The 27,769-nt window shown below is 38.9% G+C and overlaps 1 protein-coding gene across 1 annotated transcript in view; it reads left to right on the top strand.

Moving 5' to 3' along the window:
- Positions 1-26,507, top strand: part of PRR16 (proline rich 16) — a gene marked incomplete at both ends in the record, with an annotated part of 77,446 nt that extends 50,939 nt beyond the window's left edge. Inside the window, one exon of the mRNA XM_083356266.1 lies at positions 25,749-26,507. Coding sequence (XP_083212392.1) covers positions 25,749-26,507 — 759 coding nt within the window. The remainder of the gene's footprint in view (positions 1-25,748) is intronic.
- Positions 26,508-27,769: the final 1,262 nt, after the last annotated feature.

Genomic DNA, 27,769 nt, shown 5'->3' with positions numbered 1-27,769 from the left:
TTTAGGCAAATGAATGGCTAGGGATTACTTTGAAGATAAAAAAAATGGGAAAGTCAACACAGAAATATTCACAGCAGCTGTGATCAGTGACCATGTGAAAGACACTTTCCATTTGGATTCTCACAATGCAATTAGCAGTGTGCCAGCTTAAGTGTTTAATATTAAAACAGTTATGAATTCAGACTATCAATAATTGGGGCAAAGTATAGTGGAACAAAAGTTTTATGTACAGGTTGGGGAAAAGCTGACGTAGAAGCAACATTCATTCTATTTAATTTTCAAGGATGAATATAAGAGGGTATTAAAAAGTATGTAGATTTCTGCAGCTATTAAACATTTATTTATTTATTAAATTTACATGCCTCCTATCTCCCCAACTGGGGGACTTTGGGCAACTTGCAGATCATTTATGATTATGATCTTATGATCTTCAAGTCCTTACATGGCATGGGTCTGGGGTACCTCGAGGACCACCTGCTGCCGGCGTCAACTCCCCTCCGCCCTGTGCGTTCCCACAGAGAGGGCCTCCTCAGGGTGCCTCCGGTCAGAGAATGTCGACTGGTGGCCCCCAGGGGGAGGGCCTTCTCTGTGGGCGCTCCGGCGCTATGGAACCAACTGCCGGTTGAGCTCCGGATGGCATCGGACCTTCGCTCCTTCCGGCGCGGTCTGAAGACCCACTTATTTGAACTAGCTGGTCTGGCCTTATGGGGAACGTTAGGGTTTTTAATGGGTCTTTTATTGTTATTGTAATTTTTAACTGGGCACTTGTTTAATTCCTTTTTAATTTTTGTATTGTTGTTTATATATGCCCTGTTGAGTCCTTCGGGAGAAGGGCGGTATACAAATTTAATAAAAGATAAAAAAAGATAAAAGATAATAAGGTTAATATTGTCCTCCATTCACATCCCTTAAACCTACAGGCCCTGAGAAAAGGCAGAGACAGCATTGTTTGGATTACCAGGGATGGAAATTTAATTTAATTATCAGCAAACTGATGATATCACATCCTATGGTGTCAGATAATCTTGCCCAATGGCTTTATACAGATATTAAAAAAAAGGAGGGAGAGAATACCAAGTCCTATGGCGCCTCGCAAAGGAATGGCCGTGGCTGGATCTCTTGCTCCCTATGAGCACAATTGGGACTGGCCTTGGAAAAAGGAGCCAAGTCCCAAATTCTGCAGCTGGTCCAAAAGTTCACCATCAAAACCCACTGAAGGTCAAGGAGAGGAAGGATGAATGTACTACCTCCATCCTGCTCTCTCCAGATATGATTTCAAGTGCAATCAATGTTATTTCTGTCCCATTACGTGGTCTGAAATCTTACTGAAAGGAGTCCAGATAATCTGTATTGAATACTAAAACATTTAGCATAACAATGACTTCATTCCCAATTGCATTATAGGTAGGATATATAATTCAAAATACTGTGTTGAACATAAAGAGAGAAAAGACCTAGGATTGTGAAAATGATAACAGTGATAACTGAGGCCAAAATATGAAGAAGAAGAAGAAAAATAGCGACCCTTGTTTTAACCTATAAGTAAGCTTCCATCAGAGTATTGTTTACAGATCCCTAGTGCCTGGTCAATAACATAAGAGCAAATGACCATTCACAAATAGTTTACTGCAAGTTCAACATGTACATTGATTTCATAATGCTTAAAACTTAACAACAAATACGTGGTAGATATCATTTGTTTTTATACATAAATTTAAATTTTAGTATGTACTACTGCATCTTTTTTTATTTTGCATCCCCTTCATCATTGAAATACAATAATAATAACAGCTGGTGGCAGCTTTTCTGGAGCATGAATAACAAAGCACACTTAAGCTGATGCCTCCTCCTGTTAAAAGATGTCTATAGCAGAGTCAATGAAGTGTTGGAGGGGCTGTGTAAATGAAGATTTCATTTTCTAAAAATATTTGATCTTGGTTCTACAAAGCTAAATGACCAATTTCAAATTTAAACAAGAGATAGCATATAGATTATTTAAAACCTATCATTGCATATATATATACACTGATCATAAGAAAGAATAAAAAATAGTAATATACAGAGTTTGGTCTTAGATGTAGTCATTGTCTTGTATTAATTCCATACTATTGAGATTGTCAGAGCTTTATTCATTTCGATGAATAAATAGAACTGTAAATTGTAAGGGGATATGGCACTGCCTGAAACACCAGAGTTACTATTGAACAGTAAAAAGCAGGCAATGACAATTTACTCTTAAATTGTATATTGTTTTTATCTTAAATATTGTTCCCACATTGAGATTCCCACATTAAAGAATTTGTTCTTTAACCAATAATTTACAAGTCATTATCACTTTTACAGGTGAAACTCAAAAAATTAGAATATTGTGCAAAAGTTCATTTATTTCAGTAATGCAACTTAAAAGGGGAAACTAATATATGAGATAGACTCATTACATGCAAAGCAAGATAGTTCAAGCCGTGATTTGTCATAATTGTGATGATTATGGTGTACAGCTCATGAAAACCCCAAATCCACAATCTCAGAAAATTAGAATATTACATGCAATCAATAAAACAAGGGAGTATACATAGAACAATATCGGACCTCTGAAAAGTATAACCATGCATATGTACTCAGTACTTGGTTTGGGCCCCTTTTGCAGCAATTACTGCCTCAATGTGGCCTGGCGTGGAAGCTATCAGCCTGTGGCACTGCTGAGGTGTTATGGAAGACCAGGATGCTTCAATAGCGGCCTTCAGCTCTTCTGCATTGTTCGGTCTCATTTCTCTCATCTTTCTCTTGGCAATGCCCCATAGATTCTCTATGGGGTTCAGGTCAGGCGAGTTTGCTGGCCAATCAAGCACAGTAATCCCACGGTCATTGAACCAGGTTTTGGTGCTTTTGGCAGTGTGGGCAGGTGCCAAGTCCTGCTGGAAAATGAAGTCAGCATCCCCATAAAGCTTGTCTGCAGAAGGAAGCATGAAGTGCTCCAAAATCTCCTGGTAGATGGCTGCGTTGACCCTGGACTTAATGAAGCACAGTGGACCAACACCAGCAAATGACATGGCTCCCCAAATCAACACAGACTGTGGAAACTTCACACTGGACTTCAAGCATCTTGCACTGTGTGCCTCTTCATTCTTCCTCCAGACTCTGGGTCCTTGGTTTCCAAATGAGGTGCAAAAGTTGCTCTCATCAGAAAAGAGGACTTTGGACCACTGAGCAACAGACCACATCTGTTTTTCTTTTGCCCAGGTAAGACGCTTCTGACGTTGTTTGTTGTTCAGGAGCGGCTTGACAAGAGGAATACGACATTTGAAGCCCATGTCCAGGTTCCGTCTGTGTGTGGTGGCTCTTGATGCACTGACTCCAGCCTCAGTCCACTCCTTGTGAAAGTCCCCAACACTTTTGAATGGCCTTTTCCTGACAATCCTCTCCAGGCTGCGGTCATCCCTGCTGCTTGTGCACCTTTTTCTTCCACACTTTTCCCTTCCACATAACTTTCTATTAATGTGCTTTGATACAGCACTTTGGGAACATCCAACTTCTTTTGCAATTACCTTTTGAGGCTTTCCCTCCTTATGGAGGGTGTCAATGATGGTTTTCTGCACAACTGTCAGGTCAGCAGTCTTCCCCATGATTGTGATTCCTACTGAACCAGACTGAGAGACCATTTAAAGGCTCAGGAACCCTTTGCAGGTGTTATGGCTTAATTAGCTGATTAGAGTGGGACACTTTGAGCCTAGAATATTGCACCTTTTCACAATATTCTAATTTTCTGAGATTGTGGATTTGGGGTTTTCATGAGCTGTAAGCCATAATCATCACAATTATGTCAAATCACGGCTTGAACTATCTTGCTTTGCATGTGATGAGTCTATCTCATATATTAGTTTCCCCTTTTAAGTTGCATTACTGAAATAAATGAACTTTTGCACGATATTCTAATTTTTCGAGTTTCACCTGTATATAGTGAGAACACAAGGAAATGGGAGGACCTGTAAAATCAAGTTTAATCATATGAAAAAGAACTATTAAAAATCTTGTGATTTGCTATCAATAAAAGATGAAGTTTTTTTAACATCTTAAGAAAATTCTTTTCCAACAATTTCTTAAGGGCAGGAATTCCATTAAATATTGGTTCTGATATATCTCTTGGCCACCTGATAACTAAGCAATATCACATACCATATGTGGAAATGTATCCAAAATTTTCTTCTCCTTGGAAAGAATTGTGTAAACTATTTCTTTTTCATGAAAGTGAATGAGAATTAGAAAAGAAATCAGAAAAATTTATTGGCTGGCATTAATCTGCATTGACTTTGGAGATAGGTTAACTCCTTCTTATCTTTTTGCCCCATTGCTTTCAACAGGCTTTAAATATGCAAAATGTTTTAAAAGATAATAGTTCTCTTGAGCTCTAGACACTTTCCATTAAGTCAGTCTTTCTTTCTCTTTCTCTGTCTCTGTCTCTCTCTCTCTCTCTCTCTCAAATGCATTAGAGCATGGGTCCCCAATTCCTGGTCCCCAGTCCTGTGCCCATTCTGAACTGGGCCGTGAAAGTGGTGGGTGAGCACATGCATGCACGTATATGTGCACAGAGCTGCATTTGTGAAAGTAGCATGCTCACAAGCCATGAAACCATTCTCTCCCCGCCCCCTGCTGCCACAACTCTACTGTTCTGTCAGCCAGAAAGGTTGGAGACCATTGCACTAGAGAGCATTTCACTAAGGCTGTCATCAGTGGTGCCATTTTGGGAATATAAAAAATAACATTATAAAATCAGACATTTTCCTCTTGAAACTACTTGAAACTATTGTGCCTGATAGGTACTTAATTTATACCCATTTAACTTAGTTAACATAAATTAGTAATAATTTATGGCTATTTGTTATAGAAGCATTAAACATATTGTCTCTGCTGAGTGTGTTTTTTCACTCTTTTTCTGTTGCAGTCCTGAGTGCAGATATCTCCATTTTATTGTGTTTTTTTTCCCCTTGTTCTTTCTACCACTTCTTCTAGCTGGTGGTTCTGTTATCATTCATTCTTTATAAATATTTCTATCAAATACCACTTGAATTTGTCACTTTATTTTTTACAATTAATTGCCTTGGCTGCTGTTATAGATTCTTTCCTTTTATCTATTTCAAAGGGAATAGTTTGCTTCATGTTTGACCTGCAAATGTGTGCTCATTTTGTTTTAATTCTGCTTTTCACTACTCTTTCTTCTTATTCTGATAGTTGTCTTGACATTTATGAATATATGAAGTAGAAGAAAGAGAATAACAGTCCATGAATACAAGGCAGAATCTCCATTGCCTTTATATTTATGTTGCTATTATATTAAAGTTAAAGTTGTACAGGTTGTGTTAACATTATTTGCCTGTGAATTTTACTGTTAAGTTTTACAATAAGAAGGCCTTTTACCTGCTGAGAAATCCTCACATGAGGAAAATATATGGAAATACAAAATAGATTTGGATTAGGGTTCTCTACTGAAATCCAAATGCAGAATAGAATGGGTGATTTGAGGCTTCAACTCAGTCGAATCAGAAAATGTATGCGAAGTTGCTCAGTCTCTGACTGAAAATCAAAATTCAAGAGCCAGCAAAAATGGCATTGCTTGCCAAAGAAAGAAAAGTTTTAAAAAGGAAATATAACATTTTTTGCATCTCTTAGTATTCTAAATATCTGAAGGAGGACAGTGGGAAGTATTTATTTATTCAGTGGCTGAAAGGTCTGTCCAGTGACCTTTTTGATCAGATGATTACTAGTTGATTCAGTCCTTCTGTCTTAGAGTTGTTGGTGGAAAGATCTTGAGAAAGTTTCATCATTTGTTCACCTTACTGTTTTTTTTTTGTATTTTATCTTAAAATTGTAAGAAGAGTTATGACTTTCACATCTACTGACTGATTCAACAATTTTATTTTCTTTAATGGTAAAATACTTTTACATTTCCCCCCTGGCTTTTATCTATTCTATTGACAAAAAATATTATAATTCTTTCCCGCCATCTCTTCATTTTACATCAATTCTCTTCATCTCCTTGATTGAAAATTTTGTTGCAAAACAAAAATGTGCATAATTCATTAAAGCAGTCTTTACAGGATGTGGTACACAGACCCTGTGCTGTATCCTTCATATTCATATATAATATTCTGGTAAAATTCCAAAAGTGGTAGCCATGTATTTACATTTTTTCATGCCAACTAAGGTTGTGTTTTTTCCTAAATCATGATCCAAAATTCAAATGAGTTGCCTCTGGTGGCCCCCGTGAGGCAAATAATGCTATTTCTTGACTTTAGGATAGTGGGGCATGAATGTTTATAGCGTCTTAATTAGTGAAGTGTAGTTCATTTGTTTGGTTTTTAAAGGTGACTGCTATTAAACATACACAGTACTTTTACAGTAAAGACTAAAATACAACATCTATCAAAGCTCAACTAAAATATAACAGAGATTATGTAAACCTGTGCAAAAAACTTTTTCCTATTCATTTAAATCAATTTAGTTTTTAAACCCCTTCATGGATTACTGCCTTGTTGTGATGAAGGGGCTTGCGTAATTCAATGAAGCTATGAACTATGCCGTGCAGGGCCACCCAAGATGGACAGGTCATAGCAGAGAGTTCTGACAAAACGTGATCCACTGGAGAAGGAAATGGCAACCTACTCCAGTATCTTTCCCATGAAAACCCTATGGACAGTACCAAAAGGCAAAACGATATGATGCTGGAAGATGAGCCCCTCAGGTCAGAAGGCATCCAATATGGTACTGGGGAAGAGCAGAGGGCTAGTACTAGTAGCGCCAGAAAGAATGAACCGACTGGGCCAAAGCCGAAAGGATACTCAGCTGTGAATGTGTCTGGTGGTGAAAGGAAAGTCCAATGCTGTAAAGATTTTTTCTCCATAGGAACCTGGAATGTAAGATCCATGAATCAAGGAAAGCTGGACGTCGTCAAACAAGAGATGACAAGACTGAACATCGACATCTTAGGTATCAGCGAACTAAAATGGACAGAAATGGGTGAATTTAATTCAGATGACCATCAGGTATACTACTGTGGGCAAGAATCCCTTAGAAGAAATGGAGTAGCCTTCATATTCAATAAAAGAGTAGGAAAAGCAATACTGGGATACAATCCTCAAAGTGACAGAATGATCTCAGTTTGAATCCAAGGCAAACCATTCAATATCACAGTAATCCAAGTCTATGCCCCAACCACCAGTGCTGAAGAGGATGAAATTGACCAATTCTATGAAGCCCTACAGCACCTTATAGAACTAACACCAAAAAATGATGTCCTTATCATCATGGAGGATTGGAATGCTAAAGTAGGAAGCCAAAAGATAACCGGAATAACAGGCAAGTTTGGCCTTGGAGTACAAAATGAAGCAGGGCAAAGGCTGATAGAATTTTGTCAAGAGAATACGATGGTCATAGCAAACACTCTTTTCCAACAACCCAAGAGACGGCTCTACACATGGACATCACCAGACGGTCAACACAGAAATCAGATTGACTATATGCTCTGCAGCCAAAGATGGAGAAGCTCTATACAGTCAGTAAAAACAAGACCAGGAGCCGACTGTGGCTCAGACCATGAGCTTCTCATTGCAAAGTTTAGGCTTAAACTGAAGAAAGTAGGGAAATGCGCTAGGCCACTCAGGTATGAATTAAATCATATTCCTGCTGAATATACAGTAGAGGTGACAAATAGATTTAAGGAATTAGATGTGATAGACAGAGTGCCTGAAGAAGTTCGCAACATTGTACAACAGGTAGCAACCAAAACCATCCCAAAGAAAAAGAAATGCAAGAAAGCAAAATGGCTGTCTGAGGAAGCTTTGCAAATAGCTGAGGAAAGGAGGGAAGCAAAAGGCAAGGGAGAAAAAGAAAGATATGCCCAATTGAATGCAGAATTCCAGAGAATAGCTAGAAGAGATAAGAAAGCCTTCTTAAATGAACAGTTCAAAGAAATAGCAGGAAACAATAGAATAGGGAGGGACCAGTGATCTCTTCAAGAAAATCGGAGAGATAAAGGGAACTTTTAATGCAAAAATGGGCATGATAAAATACCAAAATGGCAGGGACCTAACAGAGGCAGAAGAGATTAAGAAGAGGTGGCAAAATTACATAGAAGAACTATACATGAATGAGCTTAATGTCCCTGATAATCACAATGAGGTGGTCACTGACCTCGAGCCAGACATCCTAGAATGTGAAGTGAAGTGGACCTTAGAAAAGCTGAGCAACAACAAAGCTAGTGGAGGTGACAGTATTCCAGCTGAGCTATTCAAAATCTTAAAAGGCGATGCAGTAAAAGTGCTACACTCAATTTGCCAGCAAATTTGGAAAACTCAACAGTGGCCACAGGATTGGAAAAGATCGGTTTACATTCCAATTCCAAAGAAAGGCAGTGCCAAAGAATGTTCAAACTATTGCACCATTGCACTCATTTCTCATGCTAGTAAAGTTATGCTTAAAATCCTACAAGCTAGACTCCAGCAGTATGTGGATCGAGAACTACCAGAAGTACAGGTAGGATTTCAAAGAGGCAGAGGAACTAGAGATCAAATTGCCAACATACGCTGGATCATGGAGAAAGCTAGAGACTTCCAGAAAAACATCTACTTCTGCTTCATTGACTATACTAAAACCTTTGATTGTGTGGATCATAACAAACTGTGGCAAGTTCTTAAAGAGATGGGTGTACCAGACCATCTTATTTGTCTCTTGAGAAACCTATATGTGGGCCAAGAAGCAACAGTGAGAACTGGACACGGAACCACTGATTGGTTCAAAATTGGGAAAGGAGTCTGGCAAGGCTGTATACTGTCGCCCTGCCTATTTAATTTATATGCAGAGCAAATCATGAGAAAAGCAGGGCTAGATGAATCAAAAGTTGGAATTAAGATTGCCGGAAGAAATATCAACAACCTAAGATATGCAGATGATACCACTATAATGGCAGTAAGTGAAGAAGAACTAAAGAGCCTCTTCTTGCAGGTGAAGAAGGAGAGTGCAAAAGTTGGGTTGAAACTTAACATTAAGAAAACCAAGATCATGGCATCCGGCCCTCTCAATTCCTGGCAAATAGATGGGGAAGAAATGGAGGTAGTGACAGATTTTATTTTCCTGGGCTCCAAGATCACTGCAGATGGAGACTGTAGCCAAGAAATTAAAAGACGCTTGCTCCTCGGGAGGAAAGCCATGGCAAATCTAGACAGCACACTAAAAAGCAGAGATATCACCCTGTCAACAAAAGTGCGTATAGTCAAGGCTATGGTCTTCCCTGTTGCAATGTATGGCAGTGAAAGTTGGACCATAAAAAAGGCTGAGCGCCAAAGAATTGAGGCCTTTGAACTGTGGTGCTGGAGAAGACTTCTGCGAGTTCCTTGGACTGCAAGGCGATCAAACCAGTCAGTCCTAGAGGAGATCAACCCTGACTGCTCTTTAGAAGGCCAGATCCTGAAGCTAAAACTCAAATACTTTGGCCACCTAATGAGAAGGAATGACTCACTGGAGAAGAGCCTAATGCTGGGAAAAATTGAGGGCAATAGAAGAAGGGGATGACAAAGAATGAGGTGGCTGGATGGAGTCACTGAAGCAGTAGGTGTGAACTTAAATGGACTCCAGAAGATGGTAGAGGACAGGAAGGCCTGGAGGAACGTTGTCCATAGGGTCGCGATGGGTCGGACACGACTTCGCAGCTAACAACAACAACAAAGTTTTTAAACGTTGAAGTATAAAATGTACTAAAAACCAATTCCAAGTATCTGTAATTCCCCCCTTTCTCCTAATGTAAATCATATGCACACAGAAGTATTATAATTGCGCACAGATTTGCAATTTTCACTTGCATGCTGAGCTGACTTAAGTTATTGTCAATTGCCTCTTTTAACTTGATATGAAAGAACAGCAAATATTCAGTTCAAGTTTTTCATTAGGAAGCTTGATTTTGGCTCACAATGGTGTGTAAAACCATCCACTGTGACTTGTAAACCATGGTTTATCTTTGAATTATGCATGAAACAAACCGCTATCATTTATTTAGTAAACCATGGTTACAACAAACCATGGCTCTGAATATTTACAATTTATAAATTGTACCATTTATAAAATCAAGTCTTTTAGCATGCTATTGAAGAATTTGCTCCAAACCTAGTTTAGTGTGATGCAATGTATGCCAGATAGAAATCCTCACCAGAAACTATGTGATGTTGCATATTAACTTATATTTATATATTTAAAACTTTTCTCCCAATGTATGAAATCAACAACTTCAAAACTGAAGTACTGTAGTAACAGATACAAATCAACAAGGTAACATTTTAGAAAAGAAGAAAAGAAATAGTAAAACAGGGATGTCTCATTTTGTATTTCTGGATCCCCTGTTTTGTTTCATTTGTGTAATTGATAAGATCATTTTAGTTTGGACAGTTTGATGTTTTATCTATTTTTATTGGGGGGGGGGTTATACACCAACCAGAATCCAACTGATACATTTTAATAAAGAAATAAAATCTTAGATGACTCAGAGGAAGGAATCAGACCAGCAGAGTAAGTTGTATTGTAGCATATGTTCACATTTGTTTCCCATACTTTTGAAATGATCTATTCTGACCTCTATCCTGGGATAAGGTATCTGCTATTTGTATCTATATAATACTGTGGAATGTTCTCTACTTAATTTTCATTTCTTTATGTGAAGATGAATATTTGGAAATATATCAATGTATATACCTTCCTTCCTTCCTTCCTTCCTTCCTTCCTTCCTTCCTTCCTTCCTTCCTTCCTTCCTTCCATAGCATAAAATCAAAAATTATATCAAAATAATTAATAATATCAGCAACAGAATGAGATTCATACGACAACTGCAATTTGCAAAGAAGCATTAACATACATGAGGTTTTATGGAAAACCAACATTTTAATCATATCCCTGCAGGAGGAAAGAGCTAGCCTTGTTAATCTTGGGTGTGTGTGTGTGTGTGAGGGGGGGTTGCAAACTATTTCAGACAAAAAGAGATCTAATATAAAGTATTATATTAAATAGCTCACATGGTGTAAAAGATGGAGGGTTTGTGTCACTGTGAGTTGGGGGGTGGGGGCACAAAGGGAGGCTCAGCCAATCTCAATGTATACATGGTTGTACTTTGACAATAAAGGTTCATTCATTAGGTTAGCAAAAAATGAAAAAGTCATCCATAACTCTTACAAAAAAAGAATTCCAAAGAAACAAGATCAGCCCAAAGATGTGCTATTAGCCTTAAGAATCTTTATAAGTAAAGTGAAGCAGGCAAGCCCTGGGGACTCTTGGTTGGTTAAAACACTTGATTCCAAACTGTTGTAAGATTTTAAAATCTGAACTTTGGAAAAATAGATAGGTAATGCAGCTTCCATATTATATCGTGCACATTATGAAGTTTTATCTCTCACATGAATCCTGGTAATTGTACTTGGTTCCAGTGGGCAAGCCCTTTTAAAGGTAGACCCACATAGAACACAGTTCAGCAATTTAGTTTGGATGGAATAAAAGCATAAATAATAGAGGCCAGATGTGAATGCTTGTGCACTTGCTACTTTACTTTAATTCAGACATTAGTTTCGATACATGTTGTGTGTCAAAACACATTTGAAGCACCCACTTTATGAATAGAGTCATGAAGATGCTTTTTCCTTTTCCCCTAGATATTCAGAGTCTCTAGAATACCATAATTGCCAATGGTGTTTATAAAGAAAATAATAAAGTGCAATTATATGTAAATATGTACTTTGTTGTGTTTTTTATTGCAAGAGCATTTTTTTATTCATACAAAATGGATTTTTCTATGAAGAATTTAACCTTCATCATAATTAGAGTTTTCCTAAAAAGAAATAAAAGTTGGAGAGAGAGAGCACAACCAGTTTCTAAGGTAAAATAATCTATTAAAAAAATTAAAAACAACAATCTAATCCAAGTTCCAAGTTAAAATGCAAGTTTCTATTTACATTTGCCTATAACAGATATAATAAGGGACGCGGTGGCTCAGTGGGTTAGGACGCTGAGCTTGTCGATCAGAAGGTCGGCAGTTTGGCGGGTCAAGTCCCGAGTGCTGCGTAGCAGAGTGAGCGCCTGTTACTCATCCCAGCTTCTGTCAACCTAGCAGTTCGAAAACACGTAAAAAATGCAAGTAGAAAAATAGGGACCACTCCGGTGGGAAGGTAACAGCGTTCCGTGCGCCTTTGGCGTCTAGTCATGCTGGCCACATGACCACGGAGACATCCTCGGACAAGCGCTGGCTCTTCGGCTTTGTAACGGAGATGAGCACCGGCCCCTAGAGTTGGAAACGACTAGCACGCATGTGCGGGGGAACCTTGACCTTGACCTTGATAACAGATATATAGGGACGCGGTGGCTCAGTGGGTTAGGACGCTAAGCTTGTCGATCAGAAGGTCGGCAGTTTGGCGGGTCGAATCCCGAGTGCCACGTAACAGAGTGAGTGCCTGTTACTCGTCCCAGCTTCTGCCAACCTAGCAGCTCGAAAGCACGTAAAAAGGCAAGTAGAAAAATAGGGACCACTATGGTGGGAAGGTAATAGCGTTCTGTGCGCCTTTGGTGTCTAGTCATGCCGGCCACATGACCACAGAGATGTTCTCGGACAAGCGCTGGCTCTTCGGCTTTGAAACGGAGATGAGTACCGGCCCCTAGAGTTGGAAACAACTAGCACGCATGTGCGGGGGAACCTTTACCTTATAACAGATATACTATGATGGAACATCAGCTTATCTTCATGTCTCCCTCCACATACACACAATTTTTTCTTAATGTAAACCCTTTGGATCAAATCTGATAGAAAAGAAGGCATGGAGAAGAAGAAAGAATCCTTTACAATAAGATTATATTATATTGTTATTATAATATAATTATTATAATTATATTGTTATTACATATAGGTATACTCATATACATTGGAAACACACCTAGCTAAATTATTTATATGATGTTTGTGGCATATATTTTTGCAGCAGTTCTTATTCTGCCTAAGTATCAACATTTCTCAGATTGGATTAAATAAGATTTATCAGCAATAAAAATAATCCAGTTTTATGGTGGCTTTCTGAGCTTAGTCCCTAAAATGAACCTGTCCCTCTGAAACGGCTTTTACTGAGCAAAACTTGCAGTGTTCTCATTACTTACATGCCTTTGTGAATAATAAATATTGCTCTGGCATAACAGGAGTGCAGGTTTCTGTGGAATTTATATCAGAGCTTATACTAAAAAGAACACGTATTTTACTTCAGCTGTTATTAAATTTGAGATCAAATCTTCAGTCTTAGCTTTACTAAGTAAAGCTTTTAACTTGGATACTTTGTTGCAAAAAATAAATACCTAAACTGTTATTTATACATTTTCTAATTGCACACAGGACTTTTTATTTATAGCATTTGTAATTTGCATTTCATTAAAACAAATCTCGGTGAAAGCCACAGCAGTATAAAACTGTCAACACTGTCAAAATGTGTTACACTTCAGTCATTTTTGTTTATTTATTTAAATACTTACATCCTATTAAGTCATATGATAGAACAAAAAACATGAAACAAAAACTATTTTAAAAGGTTAAAACCCAATAGAATAATATAAAGTAGAGAATTTGAAAAGTGTAGTACAGCATGTGGCTATGAAGTTACAGTATATGCAAGGGCAAAGTAGTAAAACCAAAAAATAGGCAGTGTTCAAAAAAACGGGTATTTCAAAGTTGGGGTACCAGGATAGAAACATCAGCTTCCATATCCCCATAATCACCCTTAGATCTAAATGTCCAGGAAGTCATATGTTGGGTGAAGCACATCCTTACCAGTTTAAAAATGTCATTAGAAAAACCTGTAGAGGCATTGGGAGCTGGTGTAAGGCCTTACATTCTGGTGTTACATAGTCTGTAAAAAATGCTACTTATAGCAGCATTGAGGCAGCTCTGAGGCATTTTTGAGGATAGCATGGAAAGTTTGAAGTTGTTACACTAAAGGTTTCCAGAACATGCATTATTGCTAAGAGACCACATCCCTGATCAAGAAAGGTGACAGACCAGTTACAGTTCTCCAAATGTACTTGGAGCCCTTGGGCCACAGGTGATAAAGACAAAGCTATGTACCAAAGTTGCAGAACGCTAAGTCTGTGTTCTTGTTTCTTAGGCTATTGAAATAATATTCAGAGTCAGACACTAAACAATATTTGATTCCATATGCCACTAATCAAAAACTGCTTTTGTGTAAAGTTAGGCACTAATAACTGGTTTAGATTAAGATCTAACTTCATACTTTCATAAAATCAGGTTTCCATTTAATTTTCCTTAATAATCTTTTGTTGGTCTACTTGTTAGGTACATTTTACACAGAGTCAATTTTAATTCAGTTATTTTTGTCTTTAAATCAATAAGTCGTGGAAATATTATTTGTACTGTCTGATATTTTGTTTCTTAAAGAAGACTTTTTGATGTAATGGGGAAGATATGCTTTCATAGTAAATTAAATAATTTTGAACCTTACAGAAGTCTGAAAGTATTTCATGAATGTCAACTGTCTGTTGTTCTGTACAATCTGAATAACTGTACAGATACTCCTTGCTTAACAATAATTGGGCTTGGGATTATTTCCATCATCACGTGATGCTGTCATAAAGCATGTTTCTACATCGATTACTGACAACAATCACGGCATTCTCAGTTGCTGTTGTAAAGCAAGAATTGTGGGTTGTTTAGCGAGTATTATCCTTACAACATCCTCCCCACTTCCAACAAGCAAAGTCATTGGAGAAGCTAGCAGAAAGTTGCAGATCCCAGGCAGCTTACAACTGATTACAAGATACTTCAAATGCTGGTCTCCTAAATATTAACGCTGACATAAAGCAGACACGCTGAAATCTCTGTACATACAACTACTTCTAGACAACAGGAAAGAAGCTTCATGAAAGAAAATTAATTTCCTTCTGTTCATGGAAATTCAGAAAATGATTTCTGCAGTTCAGATATATAGTAAGTCTAGTTTCATACTCTCCCATTCGTTATTCACATATTAAACATTTGTGGAGGAGAGGTTTCATTATGTTTTTGTTGTTCTTTATTTTTACTTGACAGAAACAAGAGTCCATAGAATTGGAAATACCTCCAGAAGCGCTCATGAAATATTTCTGGTTTAATTATTTGGAAACCAGATATGCTTATGTTTTTCTGGAGCTATGATTACTCTGTCTCATAGAGTTGTTATCATTTTCATACAGACCTTAATTCAGTTGTTAGTTTATACTATTCAGTCAGCACTTTGACAATTCATGGCAGATGAAATATCAGATTTACAAGCAGAAAGAAAAAGAACCTTGCCCTCATTCACATATTCTTAATATGCCTTCTTCCAAAGTGTCTTGGTACTTAACTTCTTTGACTTATTAAATCACCATGGCAGCCTCCGCTGAATCTGAATGTAGCTGTAGTTGCTGCTATGCCTTCCTCCTGTTGAATGGAATTATGATGGTTTTTGAATTAAAAATGAGATACGTTTAAAAAGGTGTTTTATATTATTTTATTTTAAATGAAGATGTTGTAATGTATCTGAGTAAATGGAAAATGTGTTTTATTGAAGCTTTATTTTTACAGCAAGAAAACTGAAAGGGGATTTTATAATTTCATTAAACTAAAAGGGAATTTTTAATTTAACTACTTTAATTTTTATAACTATAAATTTAATTTTCAGATGAATACTTTAATAAGTAAAATGATAACAGAATCTTGTGATTGTATCAGATACTAAATAAATAAAAATAAATAAATAACAATAAATGCATTATTTAGAGTGACACTAAGATAGATCATGACTTTCATTCATAAATTGTATACTTGGATGAAAATTTTCTTGTTCTTGCTAATAATGTATGAGAATTACTCTGATTGAATTTATTTTCCTAATTTTTAAACATCTTATCATATAAATGGCTATTTAATACTTGGGGGGCTTGGAGGTAGATAGTTTTGATTATCTCAAAACAGATGGATCTAGAATGTCAAATAATAATTATAACAGTACTTTTATTTTTCAAATTAATACTTTCATGAATAAAGGATACTCTTGAAAGACACTGAAAGTCTTTTGATTATATATTAAAAAACCACCTGTCATATTTAAGGTGGCTACTTTTTTACTCTTTTTTATTTTTTGCAGTTTAATATTTAATTTTACGGCCATATATTTATTGTCTCAATTTCAAACTCTTATGACCTTTTCACCCACATTAATTAGATGGTATTGCAAAGGCAGAATATTAGCTTCTTATGAAAACCAGTGTCATCCAATCACTTTTCCAAAGATAAAACACAATTCACTTAAATCATTTGCTTGCTTGCCAATCTGCTGCTTACAGTAAGAGACATGCAAGGACATGCTGGGCAGAAATAGTCAAACTATTTTACCAAATCTGTTGTGCTTTAGGATAAGATGAAATATAGTGGAAATACAACAAAAATATTCTTTTTTACAATTCTTTGTTTAAGAATTATTGTTAAGGGAAATGGATATTTGAAAAAAAAACCTGTGATAATTATTACTTAAAATAATATAAGATTATTAAATAAACATTTATGCTGTTGCATAGGAAATATATTACAAGTCAATAAGTGTTTAAGTATAGATACAAAAATCCATAACTATCTTTGTATCTAAAGGATTCGTATTTCTTAGTAAACATGTTGCTTATACTGGAAAGCAGTGATCACTTAGTGCACACCAGCCTTCCCCAGCCATCTGATGTCTTGAATGTTTGTTTGATTACAGCTCCCAAAATTTTCAATTAGCACTTGATGGACTCTGGCCCTTAATTCCCAGGTTTGGCCATTCTGTCCAGAAATTTTGGAAAGGAAGGTAATACATTGAACACATTTAATATGGATGATACAGAGTGATATGATATATTTATACTTCCTATGTGTTTGTTTTTTGTATGATTGATACATATCATATCTCATTAGTAGACCTTGGAAAGATTCCTTCCAGTAATGACACTAGGCAAGATTTGATCCATTGCAAAACTAAGCTGAAATGATAGCATGATAACCTTCTGCTCATATTGAAATTGCTAGTGGCACTTGGTACTTTGAAAATGTAGTTTTCTATTTTGAGCTAAATTCAAAGGACTCATATATAATTATTGTAACTTCCCTGCCTGTTGTGTATGTAAATAGTTAGCAATAAGCCATGAAAGATATTGCAAACACTGTGCAGCTTTGCAAGGTTTAAAGCGGGAAAATAAGGTGCAATCATTGGATGCCACAACCAAGGAGCGGGAAAACAGACTGTTTGTATTGGTTACAGTTCAAACGCTTTCTCTATAAAAGGGTTGCAACATTTGACATTTGACAGTTGACTTTGTGTATTCAATAAACTCGTTCAGTGTTAACCACTCTGAGTCCTCGTCAATTCGAACCAAACAACTGGCGACGAAGGTGGGATTGACAGAAGACCAGAGATTAGGAAGAATTGTCGTGAAGGCGGCAAAGTCAGAGCGAGTCACAGTCAACCGAGCGGCCGCGGCAGAATAGGAAAAAAAAAAAATTCTCCGAATGGCGCAAATCGGGTCACTAAAGGAATTTGACCCTAACTTCCCCGAAGATTGGGAAGAATACATTGGTCAGGTCGAAGGATTCCTGTTAGTGAACGGAATCACTGACGACCGAAAAAAAGCGGCGGCACTTTTGACAATTTGCGGCACACCGGTCTACAGAGTCGCTGTCGGGCTGTGCCAGCCACAACCAGTCTCCAGCGTGCCCTATGCCGACCTCCTTGCAAAACTAAAGGTTCACTTTACTCCCCGAAGGTCCGAACTTTTTTGGCGGCGCATCTTCGAGAAGAGAAATCAGAGACCGGGGGAGTCCATACAGAAATTCGTCGCTGCCGTCAGGGAAGCCGCAGTACGTTGCAAATACGATAATTTAGAAATTAGGATTCGGGACAGAGTCGTGCTGGGCTTACGCGATGAACAATTACAAAATAGAATAATCGCCAAACCTACCGGCGATTTACAGGAAGTGCTCGACGAACTCCTAACGTATGAGTCAACCGGGTATCGCGACCCCCCCCGCAGTAGCATGGCGACAGCACCTGAAATTAACCAAGAGGGCTATGTGGACTGCGGGGAGGTGGATCAGCAGTGGGAGGAAGAGATCACCGAAGTCTCCAGGCGATTTGGAAAGATGGCACCCAGACAACCTAGAAGCGAGGGGCCTGAACCCGGCCGCCGGCAACAACCCGCAACACCGCAAAGACCACCGACCGGGGCACAACGACCGTGGCGGGACACCGCAACCAGACCGCGCGACAACGACACCCAGAACCGATGTGGCAGCTGTGGCGGCAACCATCCCCGCGCTTCCTGCCGATTCCGCACCGCCAAGTGCAGGGCTTGCGGCAAGACTGGCCACATCCAGGCCATCTGCAGAAACCGCGTCCGGGACTCCCGTCTGAATGAAGTCGATGTGTGGCCAGAGGGTAAGGTAACCCCCAATGCTAGTGGCAAGGAGACCCCTAGATCCCGGGCGAAATTTCCAAACCTAAGGGAGGTGGCCCGAGTCAATCGGAGACGGCAGGGAAGGGGGCACAATTTTCCGGACGGAAAATTAAAAATCACAGTCCTTCTGCAAGGGGTTCCTTGCAGAATGGAAATCGACTCTGGGGCTTCAGTGTTGATAATTTCCACTGAAACCCTTGAGAAAATTGAACAACTAAGCGGAAAAAGAATTCCACTTAGTCCCACAAATATTCAATTAATGGACTTCCAAAAAAGTCCAATAATCGTAAAAGGAAAGACCAGCCTTAGAGTAAACTTTAAGGGGTTTAAGGGGGTCTTAGATTTGGTAGTTACGGAGGGGAATAGGACTAGCTTAATAGGGCTTAATTGGTTTCCTGCCCTGGGAATTTGGATAGGGGGAATAAATTCTGTGATTAGAAATAAGACCCTCGAATCCGTCTGCAAAGAATTTGCAGACGTATTCGATGGATCTCTAGGCAAGTACAAAGGGCCCCCCATTAATTTTAACCTAGACCCCTCAGTAAATCCAATCAGGCTAAAGGCCCGGAGGGTACCTTTTGCCTTAAAAGAAAAAATCGAGGCCGAGCTCGACCGGCTTGTAGGCCTCGGAGTTTTAGAACCTGTCGAGGGCGGTTTGTGGGAGACGCCGATCGTCACACCCCTCAAACCCAATGGGGATGTGAGGATCTGCGCCGACTACAAGGCGACCCTCAACATTGGAATGAAAAAGCATGCTTACCCGGTCCCGACAGTGAAGCAGGTCCTCGCCACGATCCAGGACGCCGCCATCTTCGCCAAGCTCGACTTGGCGCATGCGTACTTACAGTTGACTGTTTCCAAAGAGGCGGCAGAGGCACAGACAATTGTTACCCACAAGGGGGCGTTCCGAGTCCACAGACTGCAATTTGGAATTGCAGCAGCTCCAGGCATCTTTCAAGAAGTGATGGAGAGGACCTTAAAGGGCATACCTGGAGTATGCCCTTACTTTGATGATGTCCTAATAGCTGGAAAAGATGAAGGAATGTTAGTAGAGCGACTGGAACAGGTACTGGGTAGATTTAGAAAGGCTGGATTAAAATTAAAAAAGGAAAAATGTAGCATAGGGGTTAAATCCACTGATTTTTTGGGGTTCAGGATTGACAAAAGCGGAGTCCACCCTACCCCTGAAAAAATTAAAGCAATAAAAGGGGCGCCTGAACCAAGGAACAAGGCTGAGCTACAGGCCTTCCTAGGCTTGGTAAATTTTTATCACACTTTTGTGCCACATAAGGCTGCCATTGCAGAACCACTGCACAGGCTTTTAGATAAGAAGACCCCTTGGCATTGGCAAGACAAGCACAAAGCGAGTTTCCAGACCTTAAAAGATATCCTTTCCAGTAGCTCAACTGTAACCCACTTTATAGAAAACAGACCAATCTACCTGGCGTGCGATGCTTCGCCTTATGGCGTTGGGGCAGTAATCAGCCATTTAGACACCCAGGGAATGCAAAGACCCATTGCTTACTACTCCCGCACACTAACCAAGGCAGAGCGGAACTATGCTCAAATTGACCGGGAAGCTTTAGCCATAGTGGCAGGAGTTAAAAAGTTCCACGACTACCTGTATGGCAGGAACTTTACAATACTGACAGACCACAAACCCCTGCTGGGACTGTTTACCACAGATAAACAGACTCCCCAAATTATGTCTCCCAGGATGCTGAGATGGTCCATTTTCCTCTCACCATATTCATTTTCCCTCCAATACCGACCAGGTAAGGACATGGGTCATGCAGACGCTCTTAGCAGATTGCCCCTTAGCACAACAGAGGAGGACCCTGCCCCAGTGGGACAAGTAATGTCCCTACAAGATATTCCTGATCTGCCCCTAACTGCTAAAGACATAGCTGAGGCAACCAATAAGGACCTCATCTTAAGGAGAGTAATGGCCTGGGTCATGAGCGGTTGGCCCAACGCCAACCCGGACGTAAAATACAGTCCATTTTTCAGAAGGAAAGATGAACTATCAGTTCATATGGGTTGCTTACTTTGGGGAACTCGTGTAGTAATTCCAGAAATCCACAAATCAGCTATTCTATTTGAATTGCATGAGGGACACCCCGGAATAGTAAGGATGAAGGCCCTGGCTAGGAGTCACTTGTGGTGGCCAGGATTGGACCAAGACATTGAGGAATGCGTTGCCAATTGCCATCTGTGCCAACGTTCCAGGCCTGAACAACAACACATCCGCACACATAAATGGGAGCTAGCTAGGAATCCTTGGTCCAGGATTCATATTGACTTCGCTGGACCTTTCCAGGGGTTAACGTTCCTTGTAGTGGTCGACAGCTACTCTAGATGGCTAGAAGTAGTACCGGTCAGTTCAGTAACGGCAGGCAGAACAATACAGGCATTAAGGGGCCTCTTTGCCACTCATGGGTTGCCGGATTTAATAGTGTCTGATAACGGGCCACAATTCACATCTATTGAATTTCAGGATTTCCTCAAGGCCAACTCGATTAAGCATAAGACTTCTGCACCCTTCCACCCCTCCACCAACGGATTGGCTGAAAGGAACGTGAGGACCACGAAGGACGCGCTTAAAAGAATCATTCGAGGTGACTGGCATCAGAGACTAGCTGAGTTCTTGTTGGCTCAACACACAACCCCTTGTTCGGCTACAGGGAAAAGTCCAGCTGAAATGAGGTGGGGAAGAAAAATCTTGACCAAGTTGGACAGACTACACCCTGACCGACTCCAACCAAACATTGAATTAGACATTCCTAACAGAACATTTGAAGTGGGGGACTTGATTTGGGCCAGGAACTACGCCCAAGGGGATAAATGGATTCCTGGGGTGGTAACTGAAATCTTAGGTCCCCTATCATACATCATTGAGGGGGAAGGGAATAGGGTCTGTAAAAGACACATAGACCAGCTGAGGAAAAGATCTAGTGGGTGTGTGCCAGCTGAGGGGGACCAAAGCTCAGTTAGGGCAAACAGTACAGATAACATTAGGCCAGAAAGTGGTGTAGTGGTTGGGCAAGATGACATATTTCCTGATGCCCATCAACAACAATTCAGTCCAATTGATTGGGAAATACCCCTGCGTAGTAGGCCAGTGACAACTGAATCCCAAACACAACCTAATACACAAGGCAGTACATCTGAAGCCAGTAACCCTGAGCCCAGGTCTAGTAGTAACCAGCATAGTAACCAGCAGCCAAGCAGTCAACCAGGAAGAAGGGTCCCTAGCAGCCAAAGTAACAGATACCCTTCTAGAATACATAGGCCACCAAAATACCTAATGGATTTTGTAAAGAAATGACACCAACTGGGGGGTAAGGGGTGTTGTGTATGTAAATAGTTAGCAATAAGCCATGAAAGATATTGCAAACACTGTGCAGCTTTGCAAGGTTTAAAGCGGGAAAATAAGGTGCAATCATTGGATGCCACAACCAAGGAGCGGGAAAACAGACTGTTTGTATTGGTTACAGTTCAAACGCTTTCTCTATAAAAGGGTTGCAACATTTGACATTTGACAGTTGACTTTGTGTATTCAATAAACTCGTTCAGTGTTAACCACTCTGAGTCCTCGTCAATTCGAACCAAACACTGCCAGTTAATGATTTAAGGACATGTTGGGTCAATTAATGTTAGCGTTGCTATTTTTCTGCTACTTGAGATTGAAAAAAATGGTTTGTCAAAAACCTGGCAGGCTAAAATAATTGACTTGGTTGTCTTGGTAGATCACTAATGGTGGAGACCTGATTTACAAAGAATTAATTAAAGATGGATTTTCAGATAAGATAAGATAAGATAAGATAAGATAACCTTTATTGCCATTTTTTTTACTGTGGGCACAACGGCACACATAAAAAATGAAATTTAGTTGCACACTCTCAAAGTGAAACACATACATGACACACACCTAACCATACTACATACAACATATGTATAGGCCCACACCCCTACATTACATAACAAATAAATATTAAATACTGTCCATCTTAAATATATAATGGAAGGAGGAAGCTTGAGAGTTCACAAGGTTAATGCTGTATGGAATGAAACTATGGCTGAATCTGGATGTTCTGCTACGCATACCATGAAGCCTCTTCCCAGAAGGTTACAAGGAAAACAGGTCGTGAAGAGGATGTGTAGTGTACCAGATAATCTTACGAACCCTGCTCAAGCAACGCTTGTGTGCTATGTCCTGGATGGAGGGAAGGGAACTGTCAATGATCTTTTCGGTCATTGAGTTTAGAATTTGAATCCAAAAGCACATTTATGAATTGATGTTCTGTTGAACGGAATTTTCACGGGTTTAATATGAAAAGATTGGGGTTTCCAAACAGTTTTAAGCAACATAAGTGATCTTAGGACACAGTAGTTGGAAGAGAGAAATGCAGTATGTAGTGATTATTACAATAAAATTAATTACAGGAAAGTATATTCAATTATTTTTAAAAAAGCATTGTGGTTTTAATTGACAAGCAACTAATAGGACCTGACATGCAAGACAAAAGAATTAGTAAATAAATTCTGATGAGGCCCTTATAATTTTATGAAAATATGTAAATTATAAACAGTTGTTTATAAAGTATATATTACACATAACATAAATGGTGGATAAAACCCGTAGAACAATTATGACACAAATAGAGTACGTGCCCTTTTAAATCCAACTTAAAAATGCTGAGAAACAGAACAAAAAGTTTACATCTTTGTGTTCAAACAACTGTAAACTGGTATTTAGCTATTTATTTAGGTAACAAAAATGCATGGGATTTTGTTGCCAGTTCTAGATGACATCACATCATTATCATCCTCTACTATTATCTCAGTTGAACAGCTAAAGTGATGTATATCTGGCTGAACTCTGGGTCAGGAAGACTTGCCAACACTTCTTTCTGAAACTGATCCAGGCTGGAGCTCCATGAATTTGAGCATGGATAAGCCATTTCTCATTGACAGAACACTTACCCCATTTTATCTCCAAGCCATTGGATTTCTCCTTTCCCTGCTTCTAAGATGCAATATATACCATAGTATCAGGTACCAGGCTTCCAAAATAGAGTAGACGGATGACTTTAAACTCTTCAATATACGGCTATAATGGAGTCTGCCATTATGGTTGCATATTGTAATGAGACTCACCTGTTTTACAACCTTTTTTGTCCATTATTAAGCAAACATGGCAGTTGTAAAGTGAATGCCATAGAAGTAAAGCAAACCAATAGTTTGTTATAGATGTGGTTTTGTCAAAAGTCAGAAGTGCCATCATGAAATGCTGTCATGTAACCACAAACGTCTGCAAATGACTGTAAATATAGCTGTGTTGCTGAATGCCCAAAGTTTGGTCACCTGTCTATGGAGGGGATCTTGCTGTCAGAACTTGAAATTCTGGTTCATAACTTCCATTTTCCAGGTCTGTCATAACTTTAGCCATTTAGTGACCAGACATAAGTCAAGCAACTCCACAAGCAATTGCATCAACAGACATGTTAACCTACAACCAGCCTACGAGCCCCTCAGAATTCAGATCAACCACAGTCCTGACTCACAATCAACCCACACAAGCCCTCTCCCCCCACCAGCTGTTCACATCCCAATGCCCCTGACCTGATGTAACCTCCCCATAACAAGATCCATCACAAGCCCTTCAATGATGACTCACACCAGACCCATCACCAGACCCTCACTTGACACATCCATATCTGAAGCCCTTATAAACAGAAGAAAACTGACATTGACGTCCCCTAGACCCCACTGAAGATTTTACCTAGCCTGGTAACGAAACGTTCAGAAACTGATCCACAAGCTTGGAGAACGAATCTTCACCTTAATTCTATACCCAAGCTACAGATATTCTATTGCAAATTTAACATGATTATTTGGAAACAAAATATGGTTAGTATTTGTCATGATGATAACTTCTACTCCAACATATATGCTATACACATCAATCAATATAAGTTCTGATTGTAGTTGCGGATTCATATGCAGAATAATTCCTTTTCCCCCCTGAAATAAATTCATCCAAATATATTTGTATCCTTTTTTTCCTAATATGTGTTTCTTGTAAGATATATATCTTAATTTTGTTAAATATAAAATATAACCCTAGTAATATTATATAATATTATAATATTATAACCCCTGAGGGAACAGAAGAGGAATTTATCACATTTGCAAATGACACTAAGCTGGCAGGAATAGCCAACACTCCAGAAGACAAGCTCAGGATCCAAAAAGATCTTGACAGACTTGAACAATAGGCCCTATCCAACAACATGAAAGTTTTATACAAGCAGGAAAAACCAAAGGTACAAGTACAGATTAGGAAAAACCTGGCTCAAAAACAATAAGTGTGAGAGACCTTGGAGTCCTACTGGATGATCACTTAAACATGACTCAGCAGTATGCAGCAGCAGACAAAAAAGCTAATACAATCCTTCGTTGGATAAACAGAAGCATAGAATCAAAATCACGTGAAGTATTAGCACCGCTTTATAAAATCACACCTGGAATACTGCATCCAGTTTTGGTCACCACATTACAAAAAAGATGTTGAGACTTTGGAAAAAGTGCAACTAAGATGATTAAAGGTCTGGAGACTAAAACATATGAAGAACGATTGCAGGATTTGGGTTTGGCTAGTCTAGAGAAAAGAAGGACTTGGAGGGACATGATGGCAATATTCCAGTATTTGAGAAGTTGCCACAAAAGGGAGGTGGGTCAACTTATTTTCCAAAGCACCAGAGGGCAGGACAAGAAACAATGGATGGAAATTAATCAAGGAGAGAAGCAACCTGGAATTAAGGAGAAATTTCCTAACAGTGAGGATAATTAACCAGTGGAACAATTTGCCATCAGAAGTTGTAGGTGCTTCATCATTGGACGTTTTTAAGAAGAGACTGACAGTCATTTGTCTGAAATGGTGTAGGGTGTCCTGCCTGAGCAGGGGGTTGGACTAGAAGACTTACAAGGTTCCTTCCAGCTCTATTCTGATTAATTGATTGAATCCAAATGTGAAAGTATCTCATTTACAATAAGAAACATAAAAGATAGATTCCCTCCTACTTTTTTCTGACCTTAATGTGTTTATATCAAATGGCACTTTGTAGATATGTATATTACTTACTATAACTATAAAAAGGTTGAAAATTCTACTGTTTTTAATTCTCATAAATCCTTACCATTATTTGCATTTAATTTTCATGCAGGTGGTTGACCAGATTGATACACTCACTTCTGATCTGCAGCTGGAAGATGAGATGACTGACAGCTCAAAAACAGACACATTGAATAGCAGTTCAAGTAGCACAACAGCATCAAGTTTGGAAAAAATAAAAGTTCAAGGCAGTGCTCCACCCATCAGGGCTCCGCCCCATCCATCTGCTATTCTAACAGTATTAAGGAAACCCAATCCCCCACCACCTCCTCCACGGCTGACTCCAGTGAAGTGTGAAGACACCCACAGGCCAATTATCTCTGACAATCCTTTAAAGACTAATGGGACTCTGCTACGAAATGGAGGCTTACCAGGAGGACCTAATAAAATTCCAAATGGAGATACATATGGTATATCAAATAATAATTTGGACAAAGTTCCGATGGCACCTCTTACGCACAGATCTGAGAAAGACAGATGTCCTCAGGCTGGAACACGGGAGCGGGTACGATTTAATGAAAAGGTGCAATACCATGGCTATTGTGCTGATTGTGATGTGCGGTATAATATTAAAAACAGGGAGGTTCATTTGCACAATGAGCCTGCTCACATCCCAGGAAAACCACCTCAACAGTGTCCTCCCTTACCACCACCTCCTTCACCACTTCCTCCTCCCCCATTAGAAAATGGAGGGGTAGGCATATGTCCCAGTAATAGCTTTCCCCCTCTCAGACCTGCAACTGTGCCTCCGCCAACTGCACCAAAACCCCAAAAGACCATCCTGAGAAAATCAACCACAACAACAGTGTGATTTTTCCCACCTGGAAAACTCTTTTTGCTTTTGTTTTCTCTTATGTACAAACATTGGAAAAAAAAGGTAAAGAGCACTTTCTACAAAAGCAATAAAAAGCCCAAATATATTGCACCCTTTCTTCTGCGAAGTGGCAAAAAATTACCTGGTAAGTAGAAAGAAAATAGTTTAATGTTGCTAATACAAAAGTCAAATATTTAATGGTTGAAAACTGGTGTAACGTTATATGTATGTATGTACATATGGATGTATGAAAAAGATTTATATAGCCACCTTGAGGAACTCTGGGCATCTCATGATAACAATTTGAGTACTAATTATTTCTGGTACTTATTATTTATTATTTATTTTATTAATTTTATTTGTATACCGCCCTTCTCCCGAAGGACTCAGGGCAGTGAACAGGGAAGTACATGTTAAAAGACAAAATACAAAAATTAAAAGAAATTAAACAGAATGCCCACAACTCTTACAATAAGTTAAAACCCATTAACAAAACCCAACCCCATCCCCATCAGGCCAGGCCAGCTTGTTCGAAGAGGTAAGTTTTTAGATCACGCCGGAAGGAGCGGAGGTCGGGCGCCACTTATTAAGGATATCACAGCTGTGGTACAAGCAATTCTCTGGGAAACTATAGATGTGAAGAACCAATTAGGAATGACGTCTAATCTATAGAAAACAATGTGTACTGTACAATGGTTTTTATAATATGTGATACTTTAAGGATATTTTTTGGAAAATAATTAGTGATTAATCAGAATTCATTAAGAACATTTGAGTAGTAGTTTCAATAGAAAGTTTTTACTACCAATGAAGAAATGTCCTACCTAAAGTGTTATATTCCAAAATATTTTCTGCATCCAGGAAAATGAGTGCACAAAACAAAGTAATTCCTCAGAAGGTAGTGTTAGAGGACATCAACATCTGCTGCCATTCTGAAAACATGAAATAATTTTTATTTGTCAATTGTAGGTCATACGAAAGACTTCAGTTTTTGCTTACAACAATTCAGTTGAGAACCCTAGGAATTTTGCCATAAATTACTTTTTTACTTATTAATTGCTTAAACACTTGAAAAAGTTATTAACAATATTAAAAAAACATTGAAAATTAAATATTTTAATTCTGGATATATTTTTCTCATCTCCCAATCTTGATAACATGACTTTCTCAGTTACTCCAAACGGTCTTCTGATAGTTAGAAACATTATAAATAATGCTTATTTAAGCAGGTTGGGGGAAAAAAGATTAAATCAGGGAAG

The sequence above is a fragment of the Vipera ursinii genome (assembly GCF_947247035.1).
Source record: "Vipera ursinii genome assembly, chromosome: 2".
Lineage (NCBI taxonomy): Eukaryota > Metazoa > Chordata > Lepidosauria > Squamata > Viperidae > Vipera > Vipera ursinii.
The sequence above is the reverse complement of the archived record's forward strand: the minus strand, read 5'-3'. Positions and strand labels throughout refer to the sequence as shown.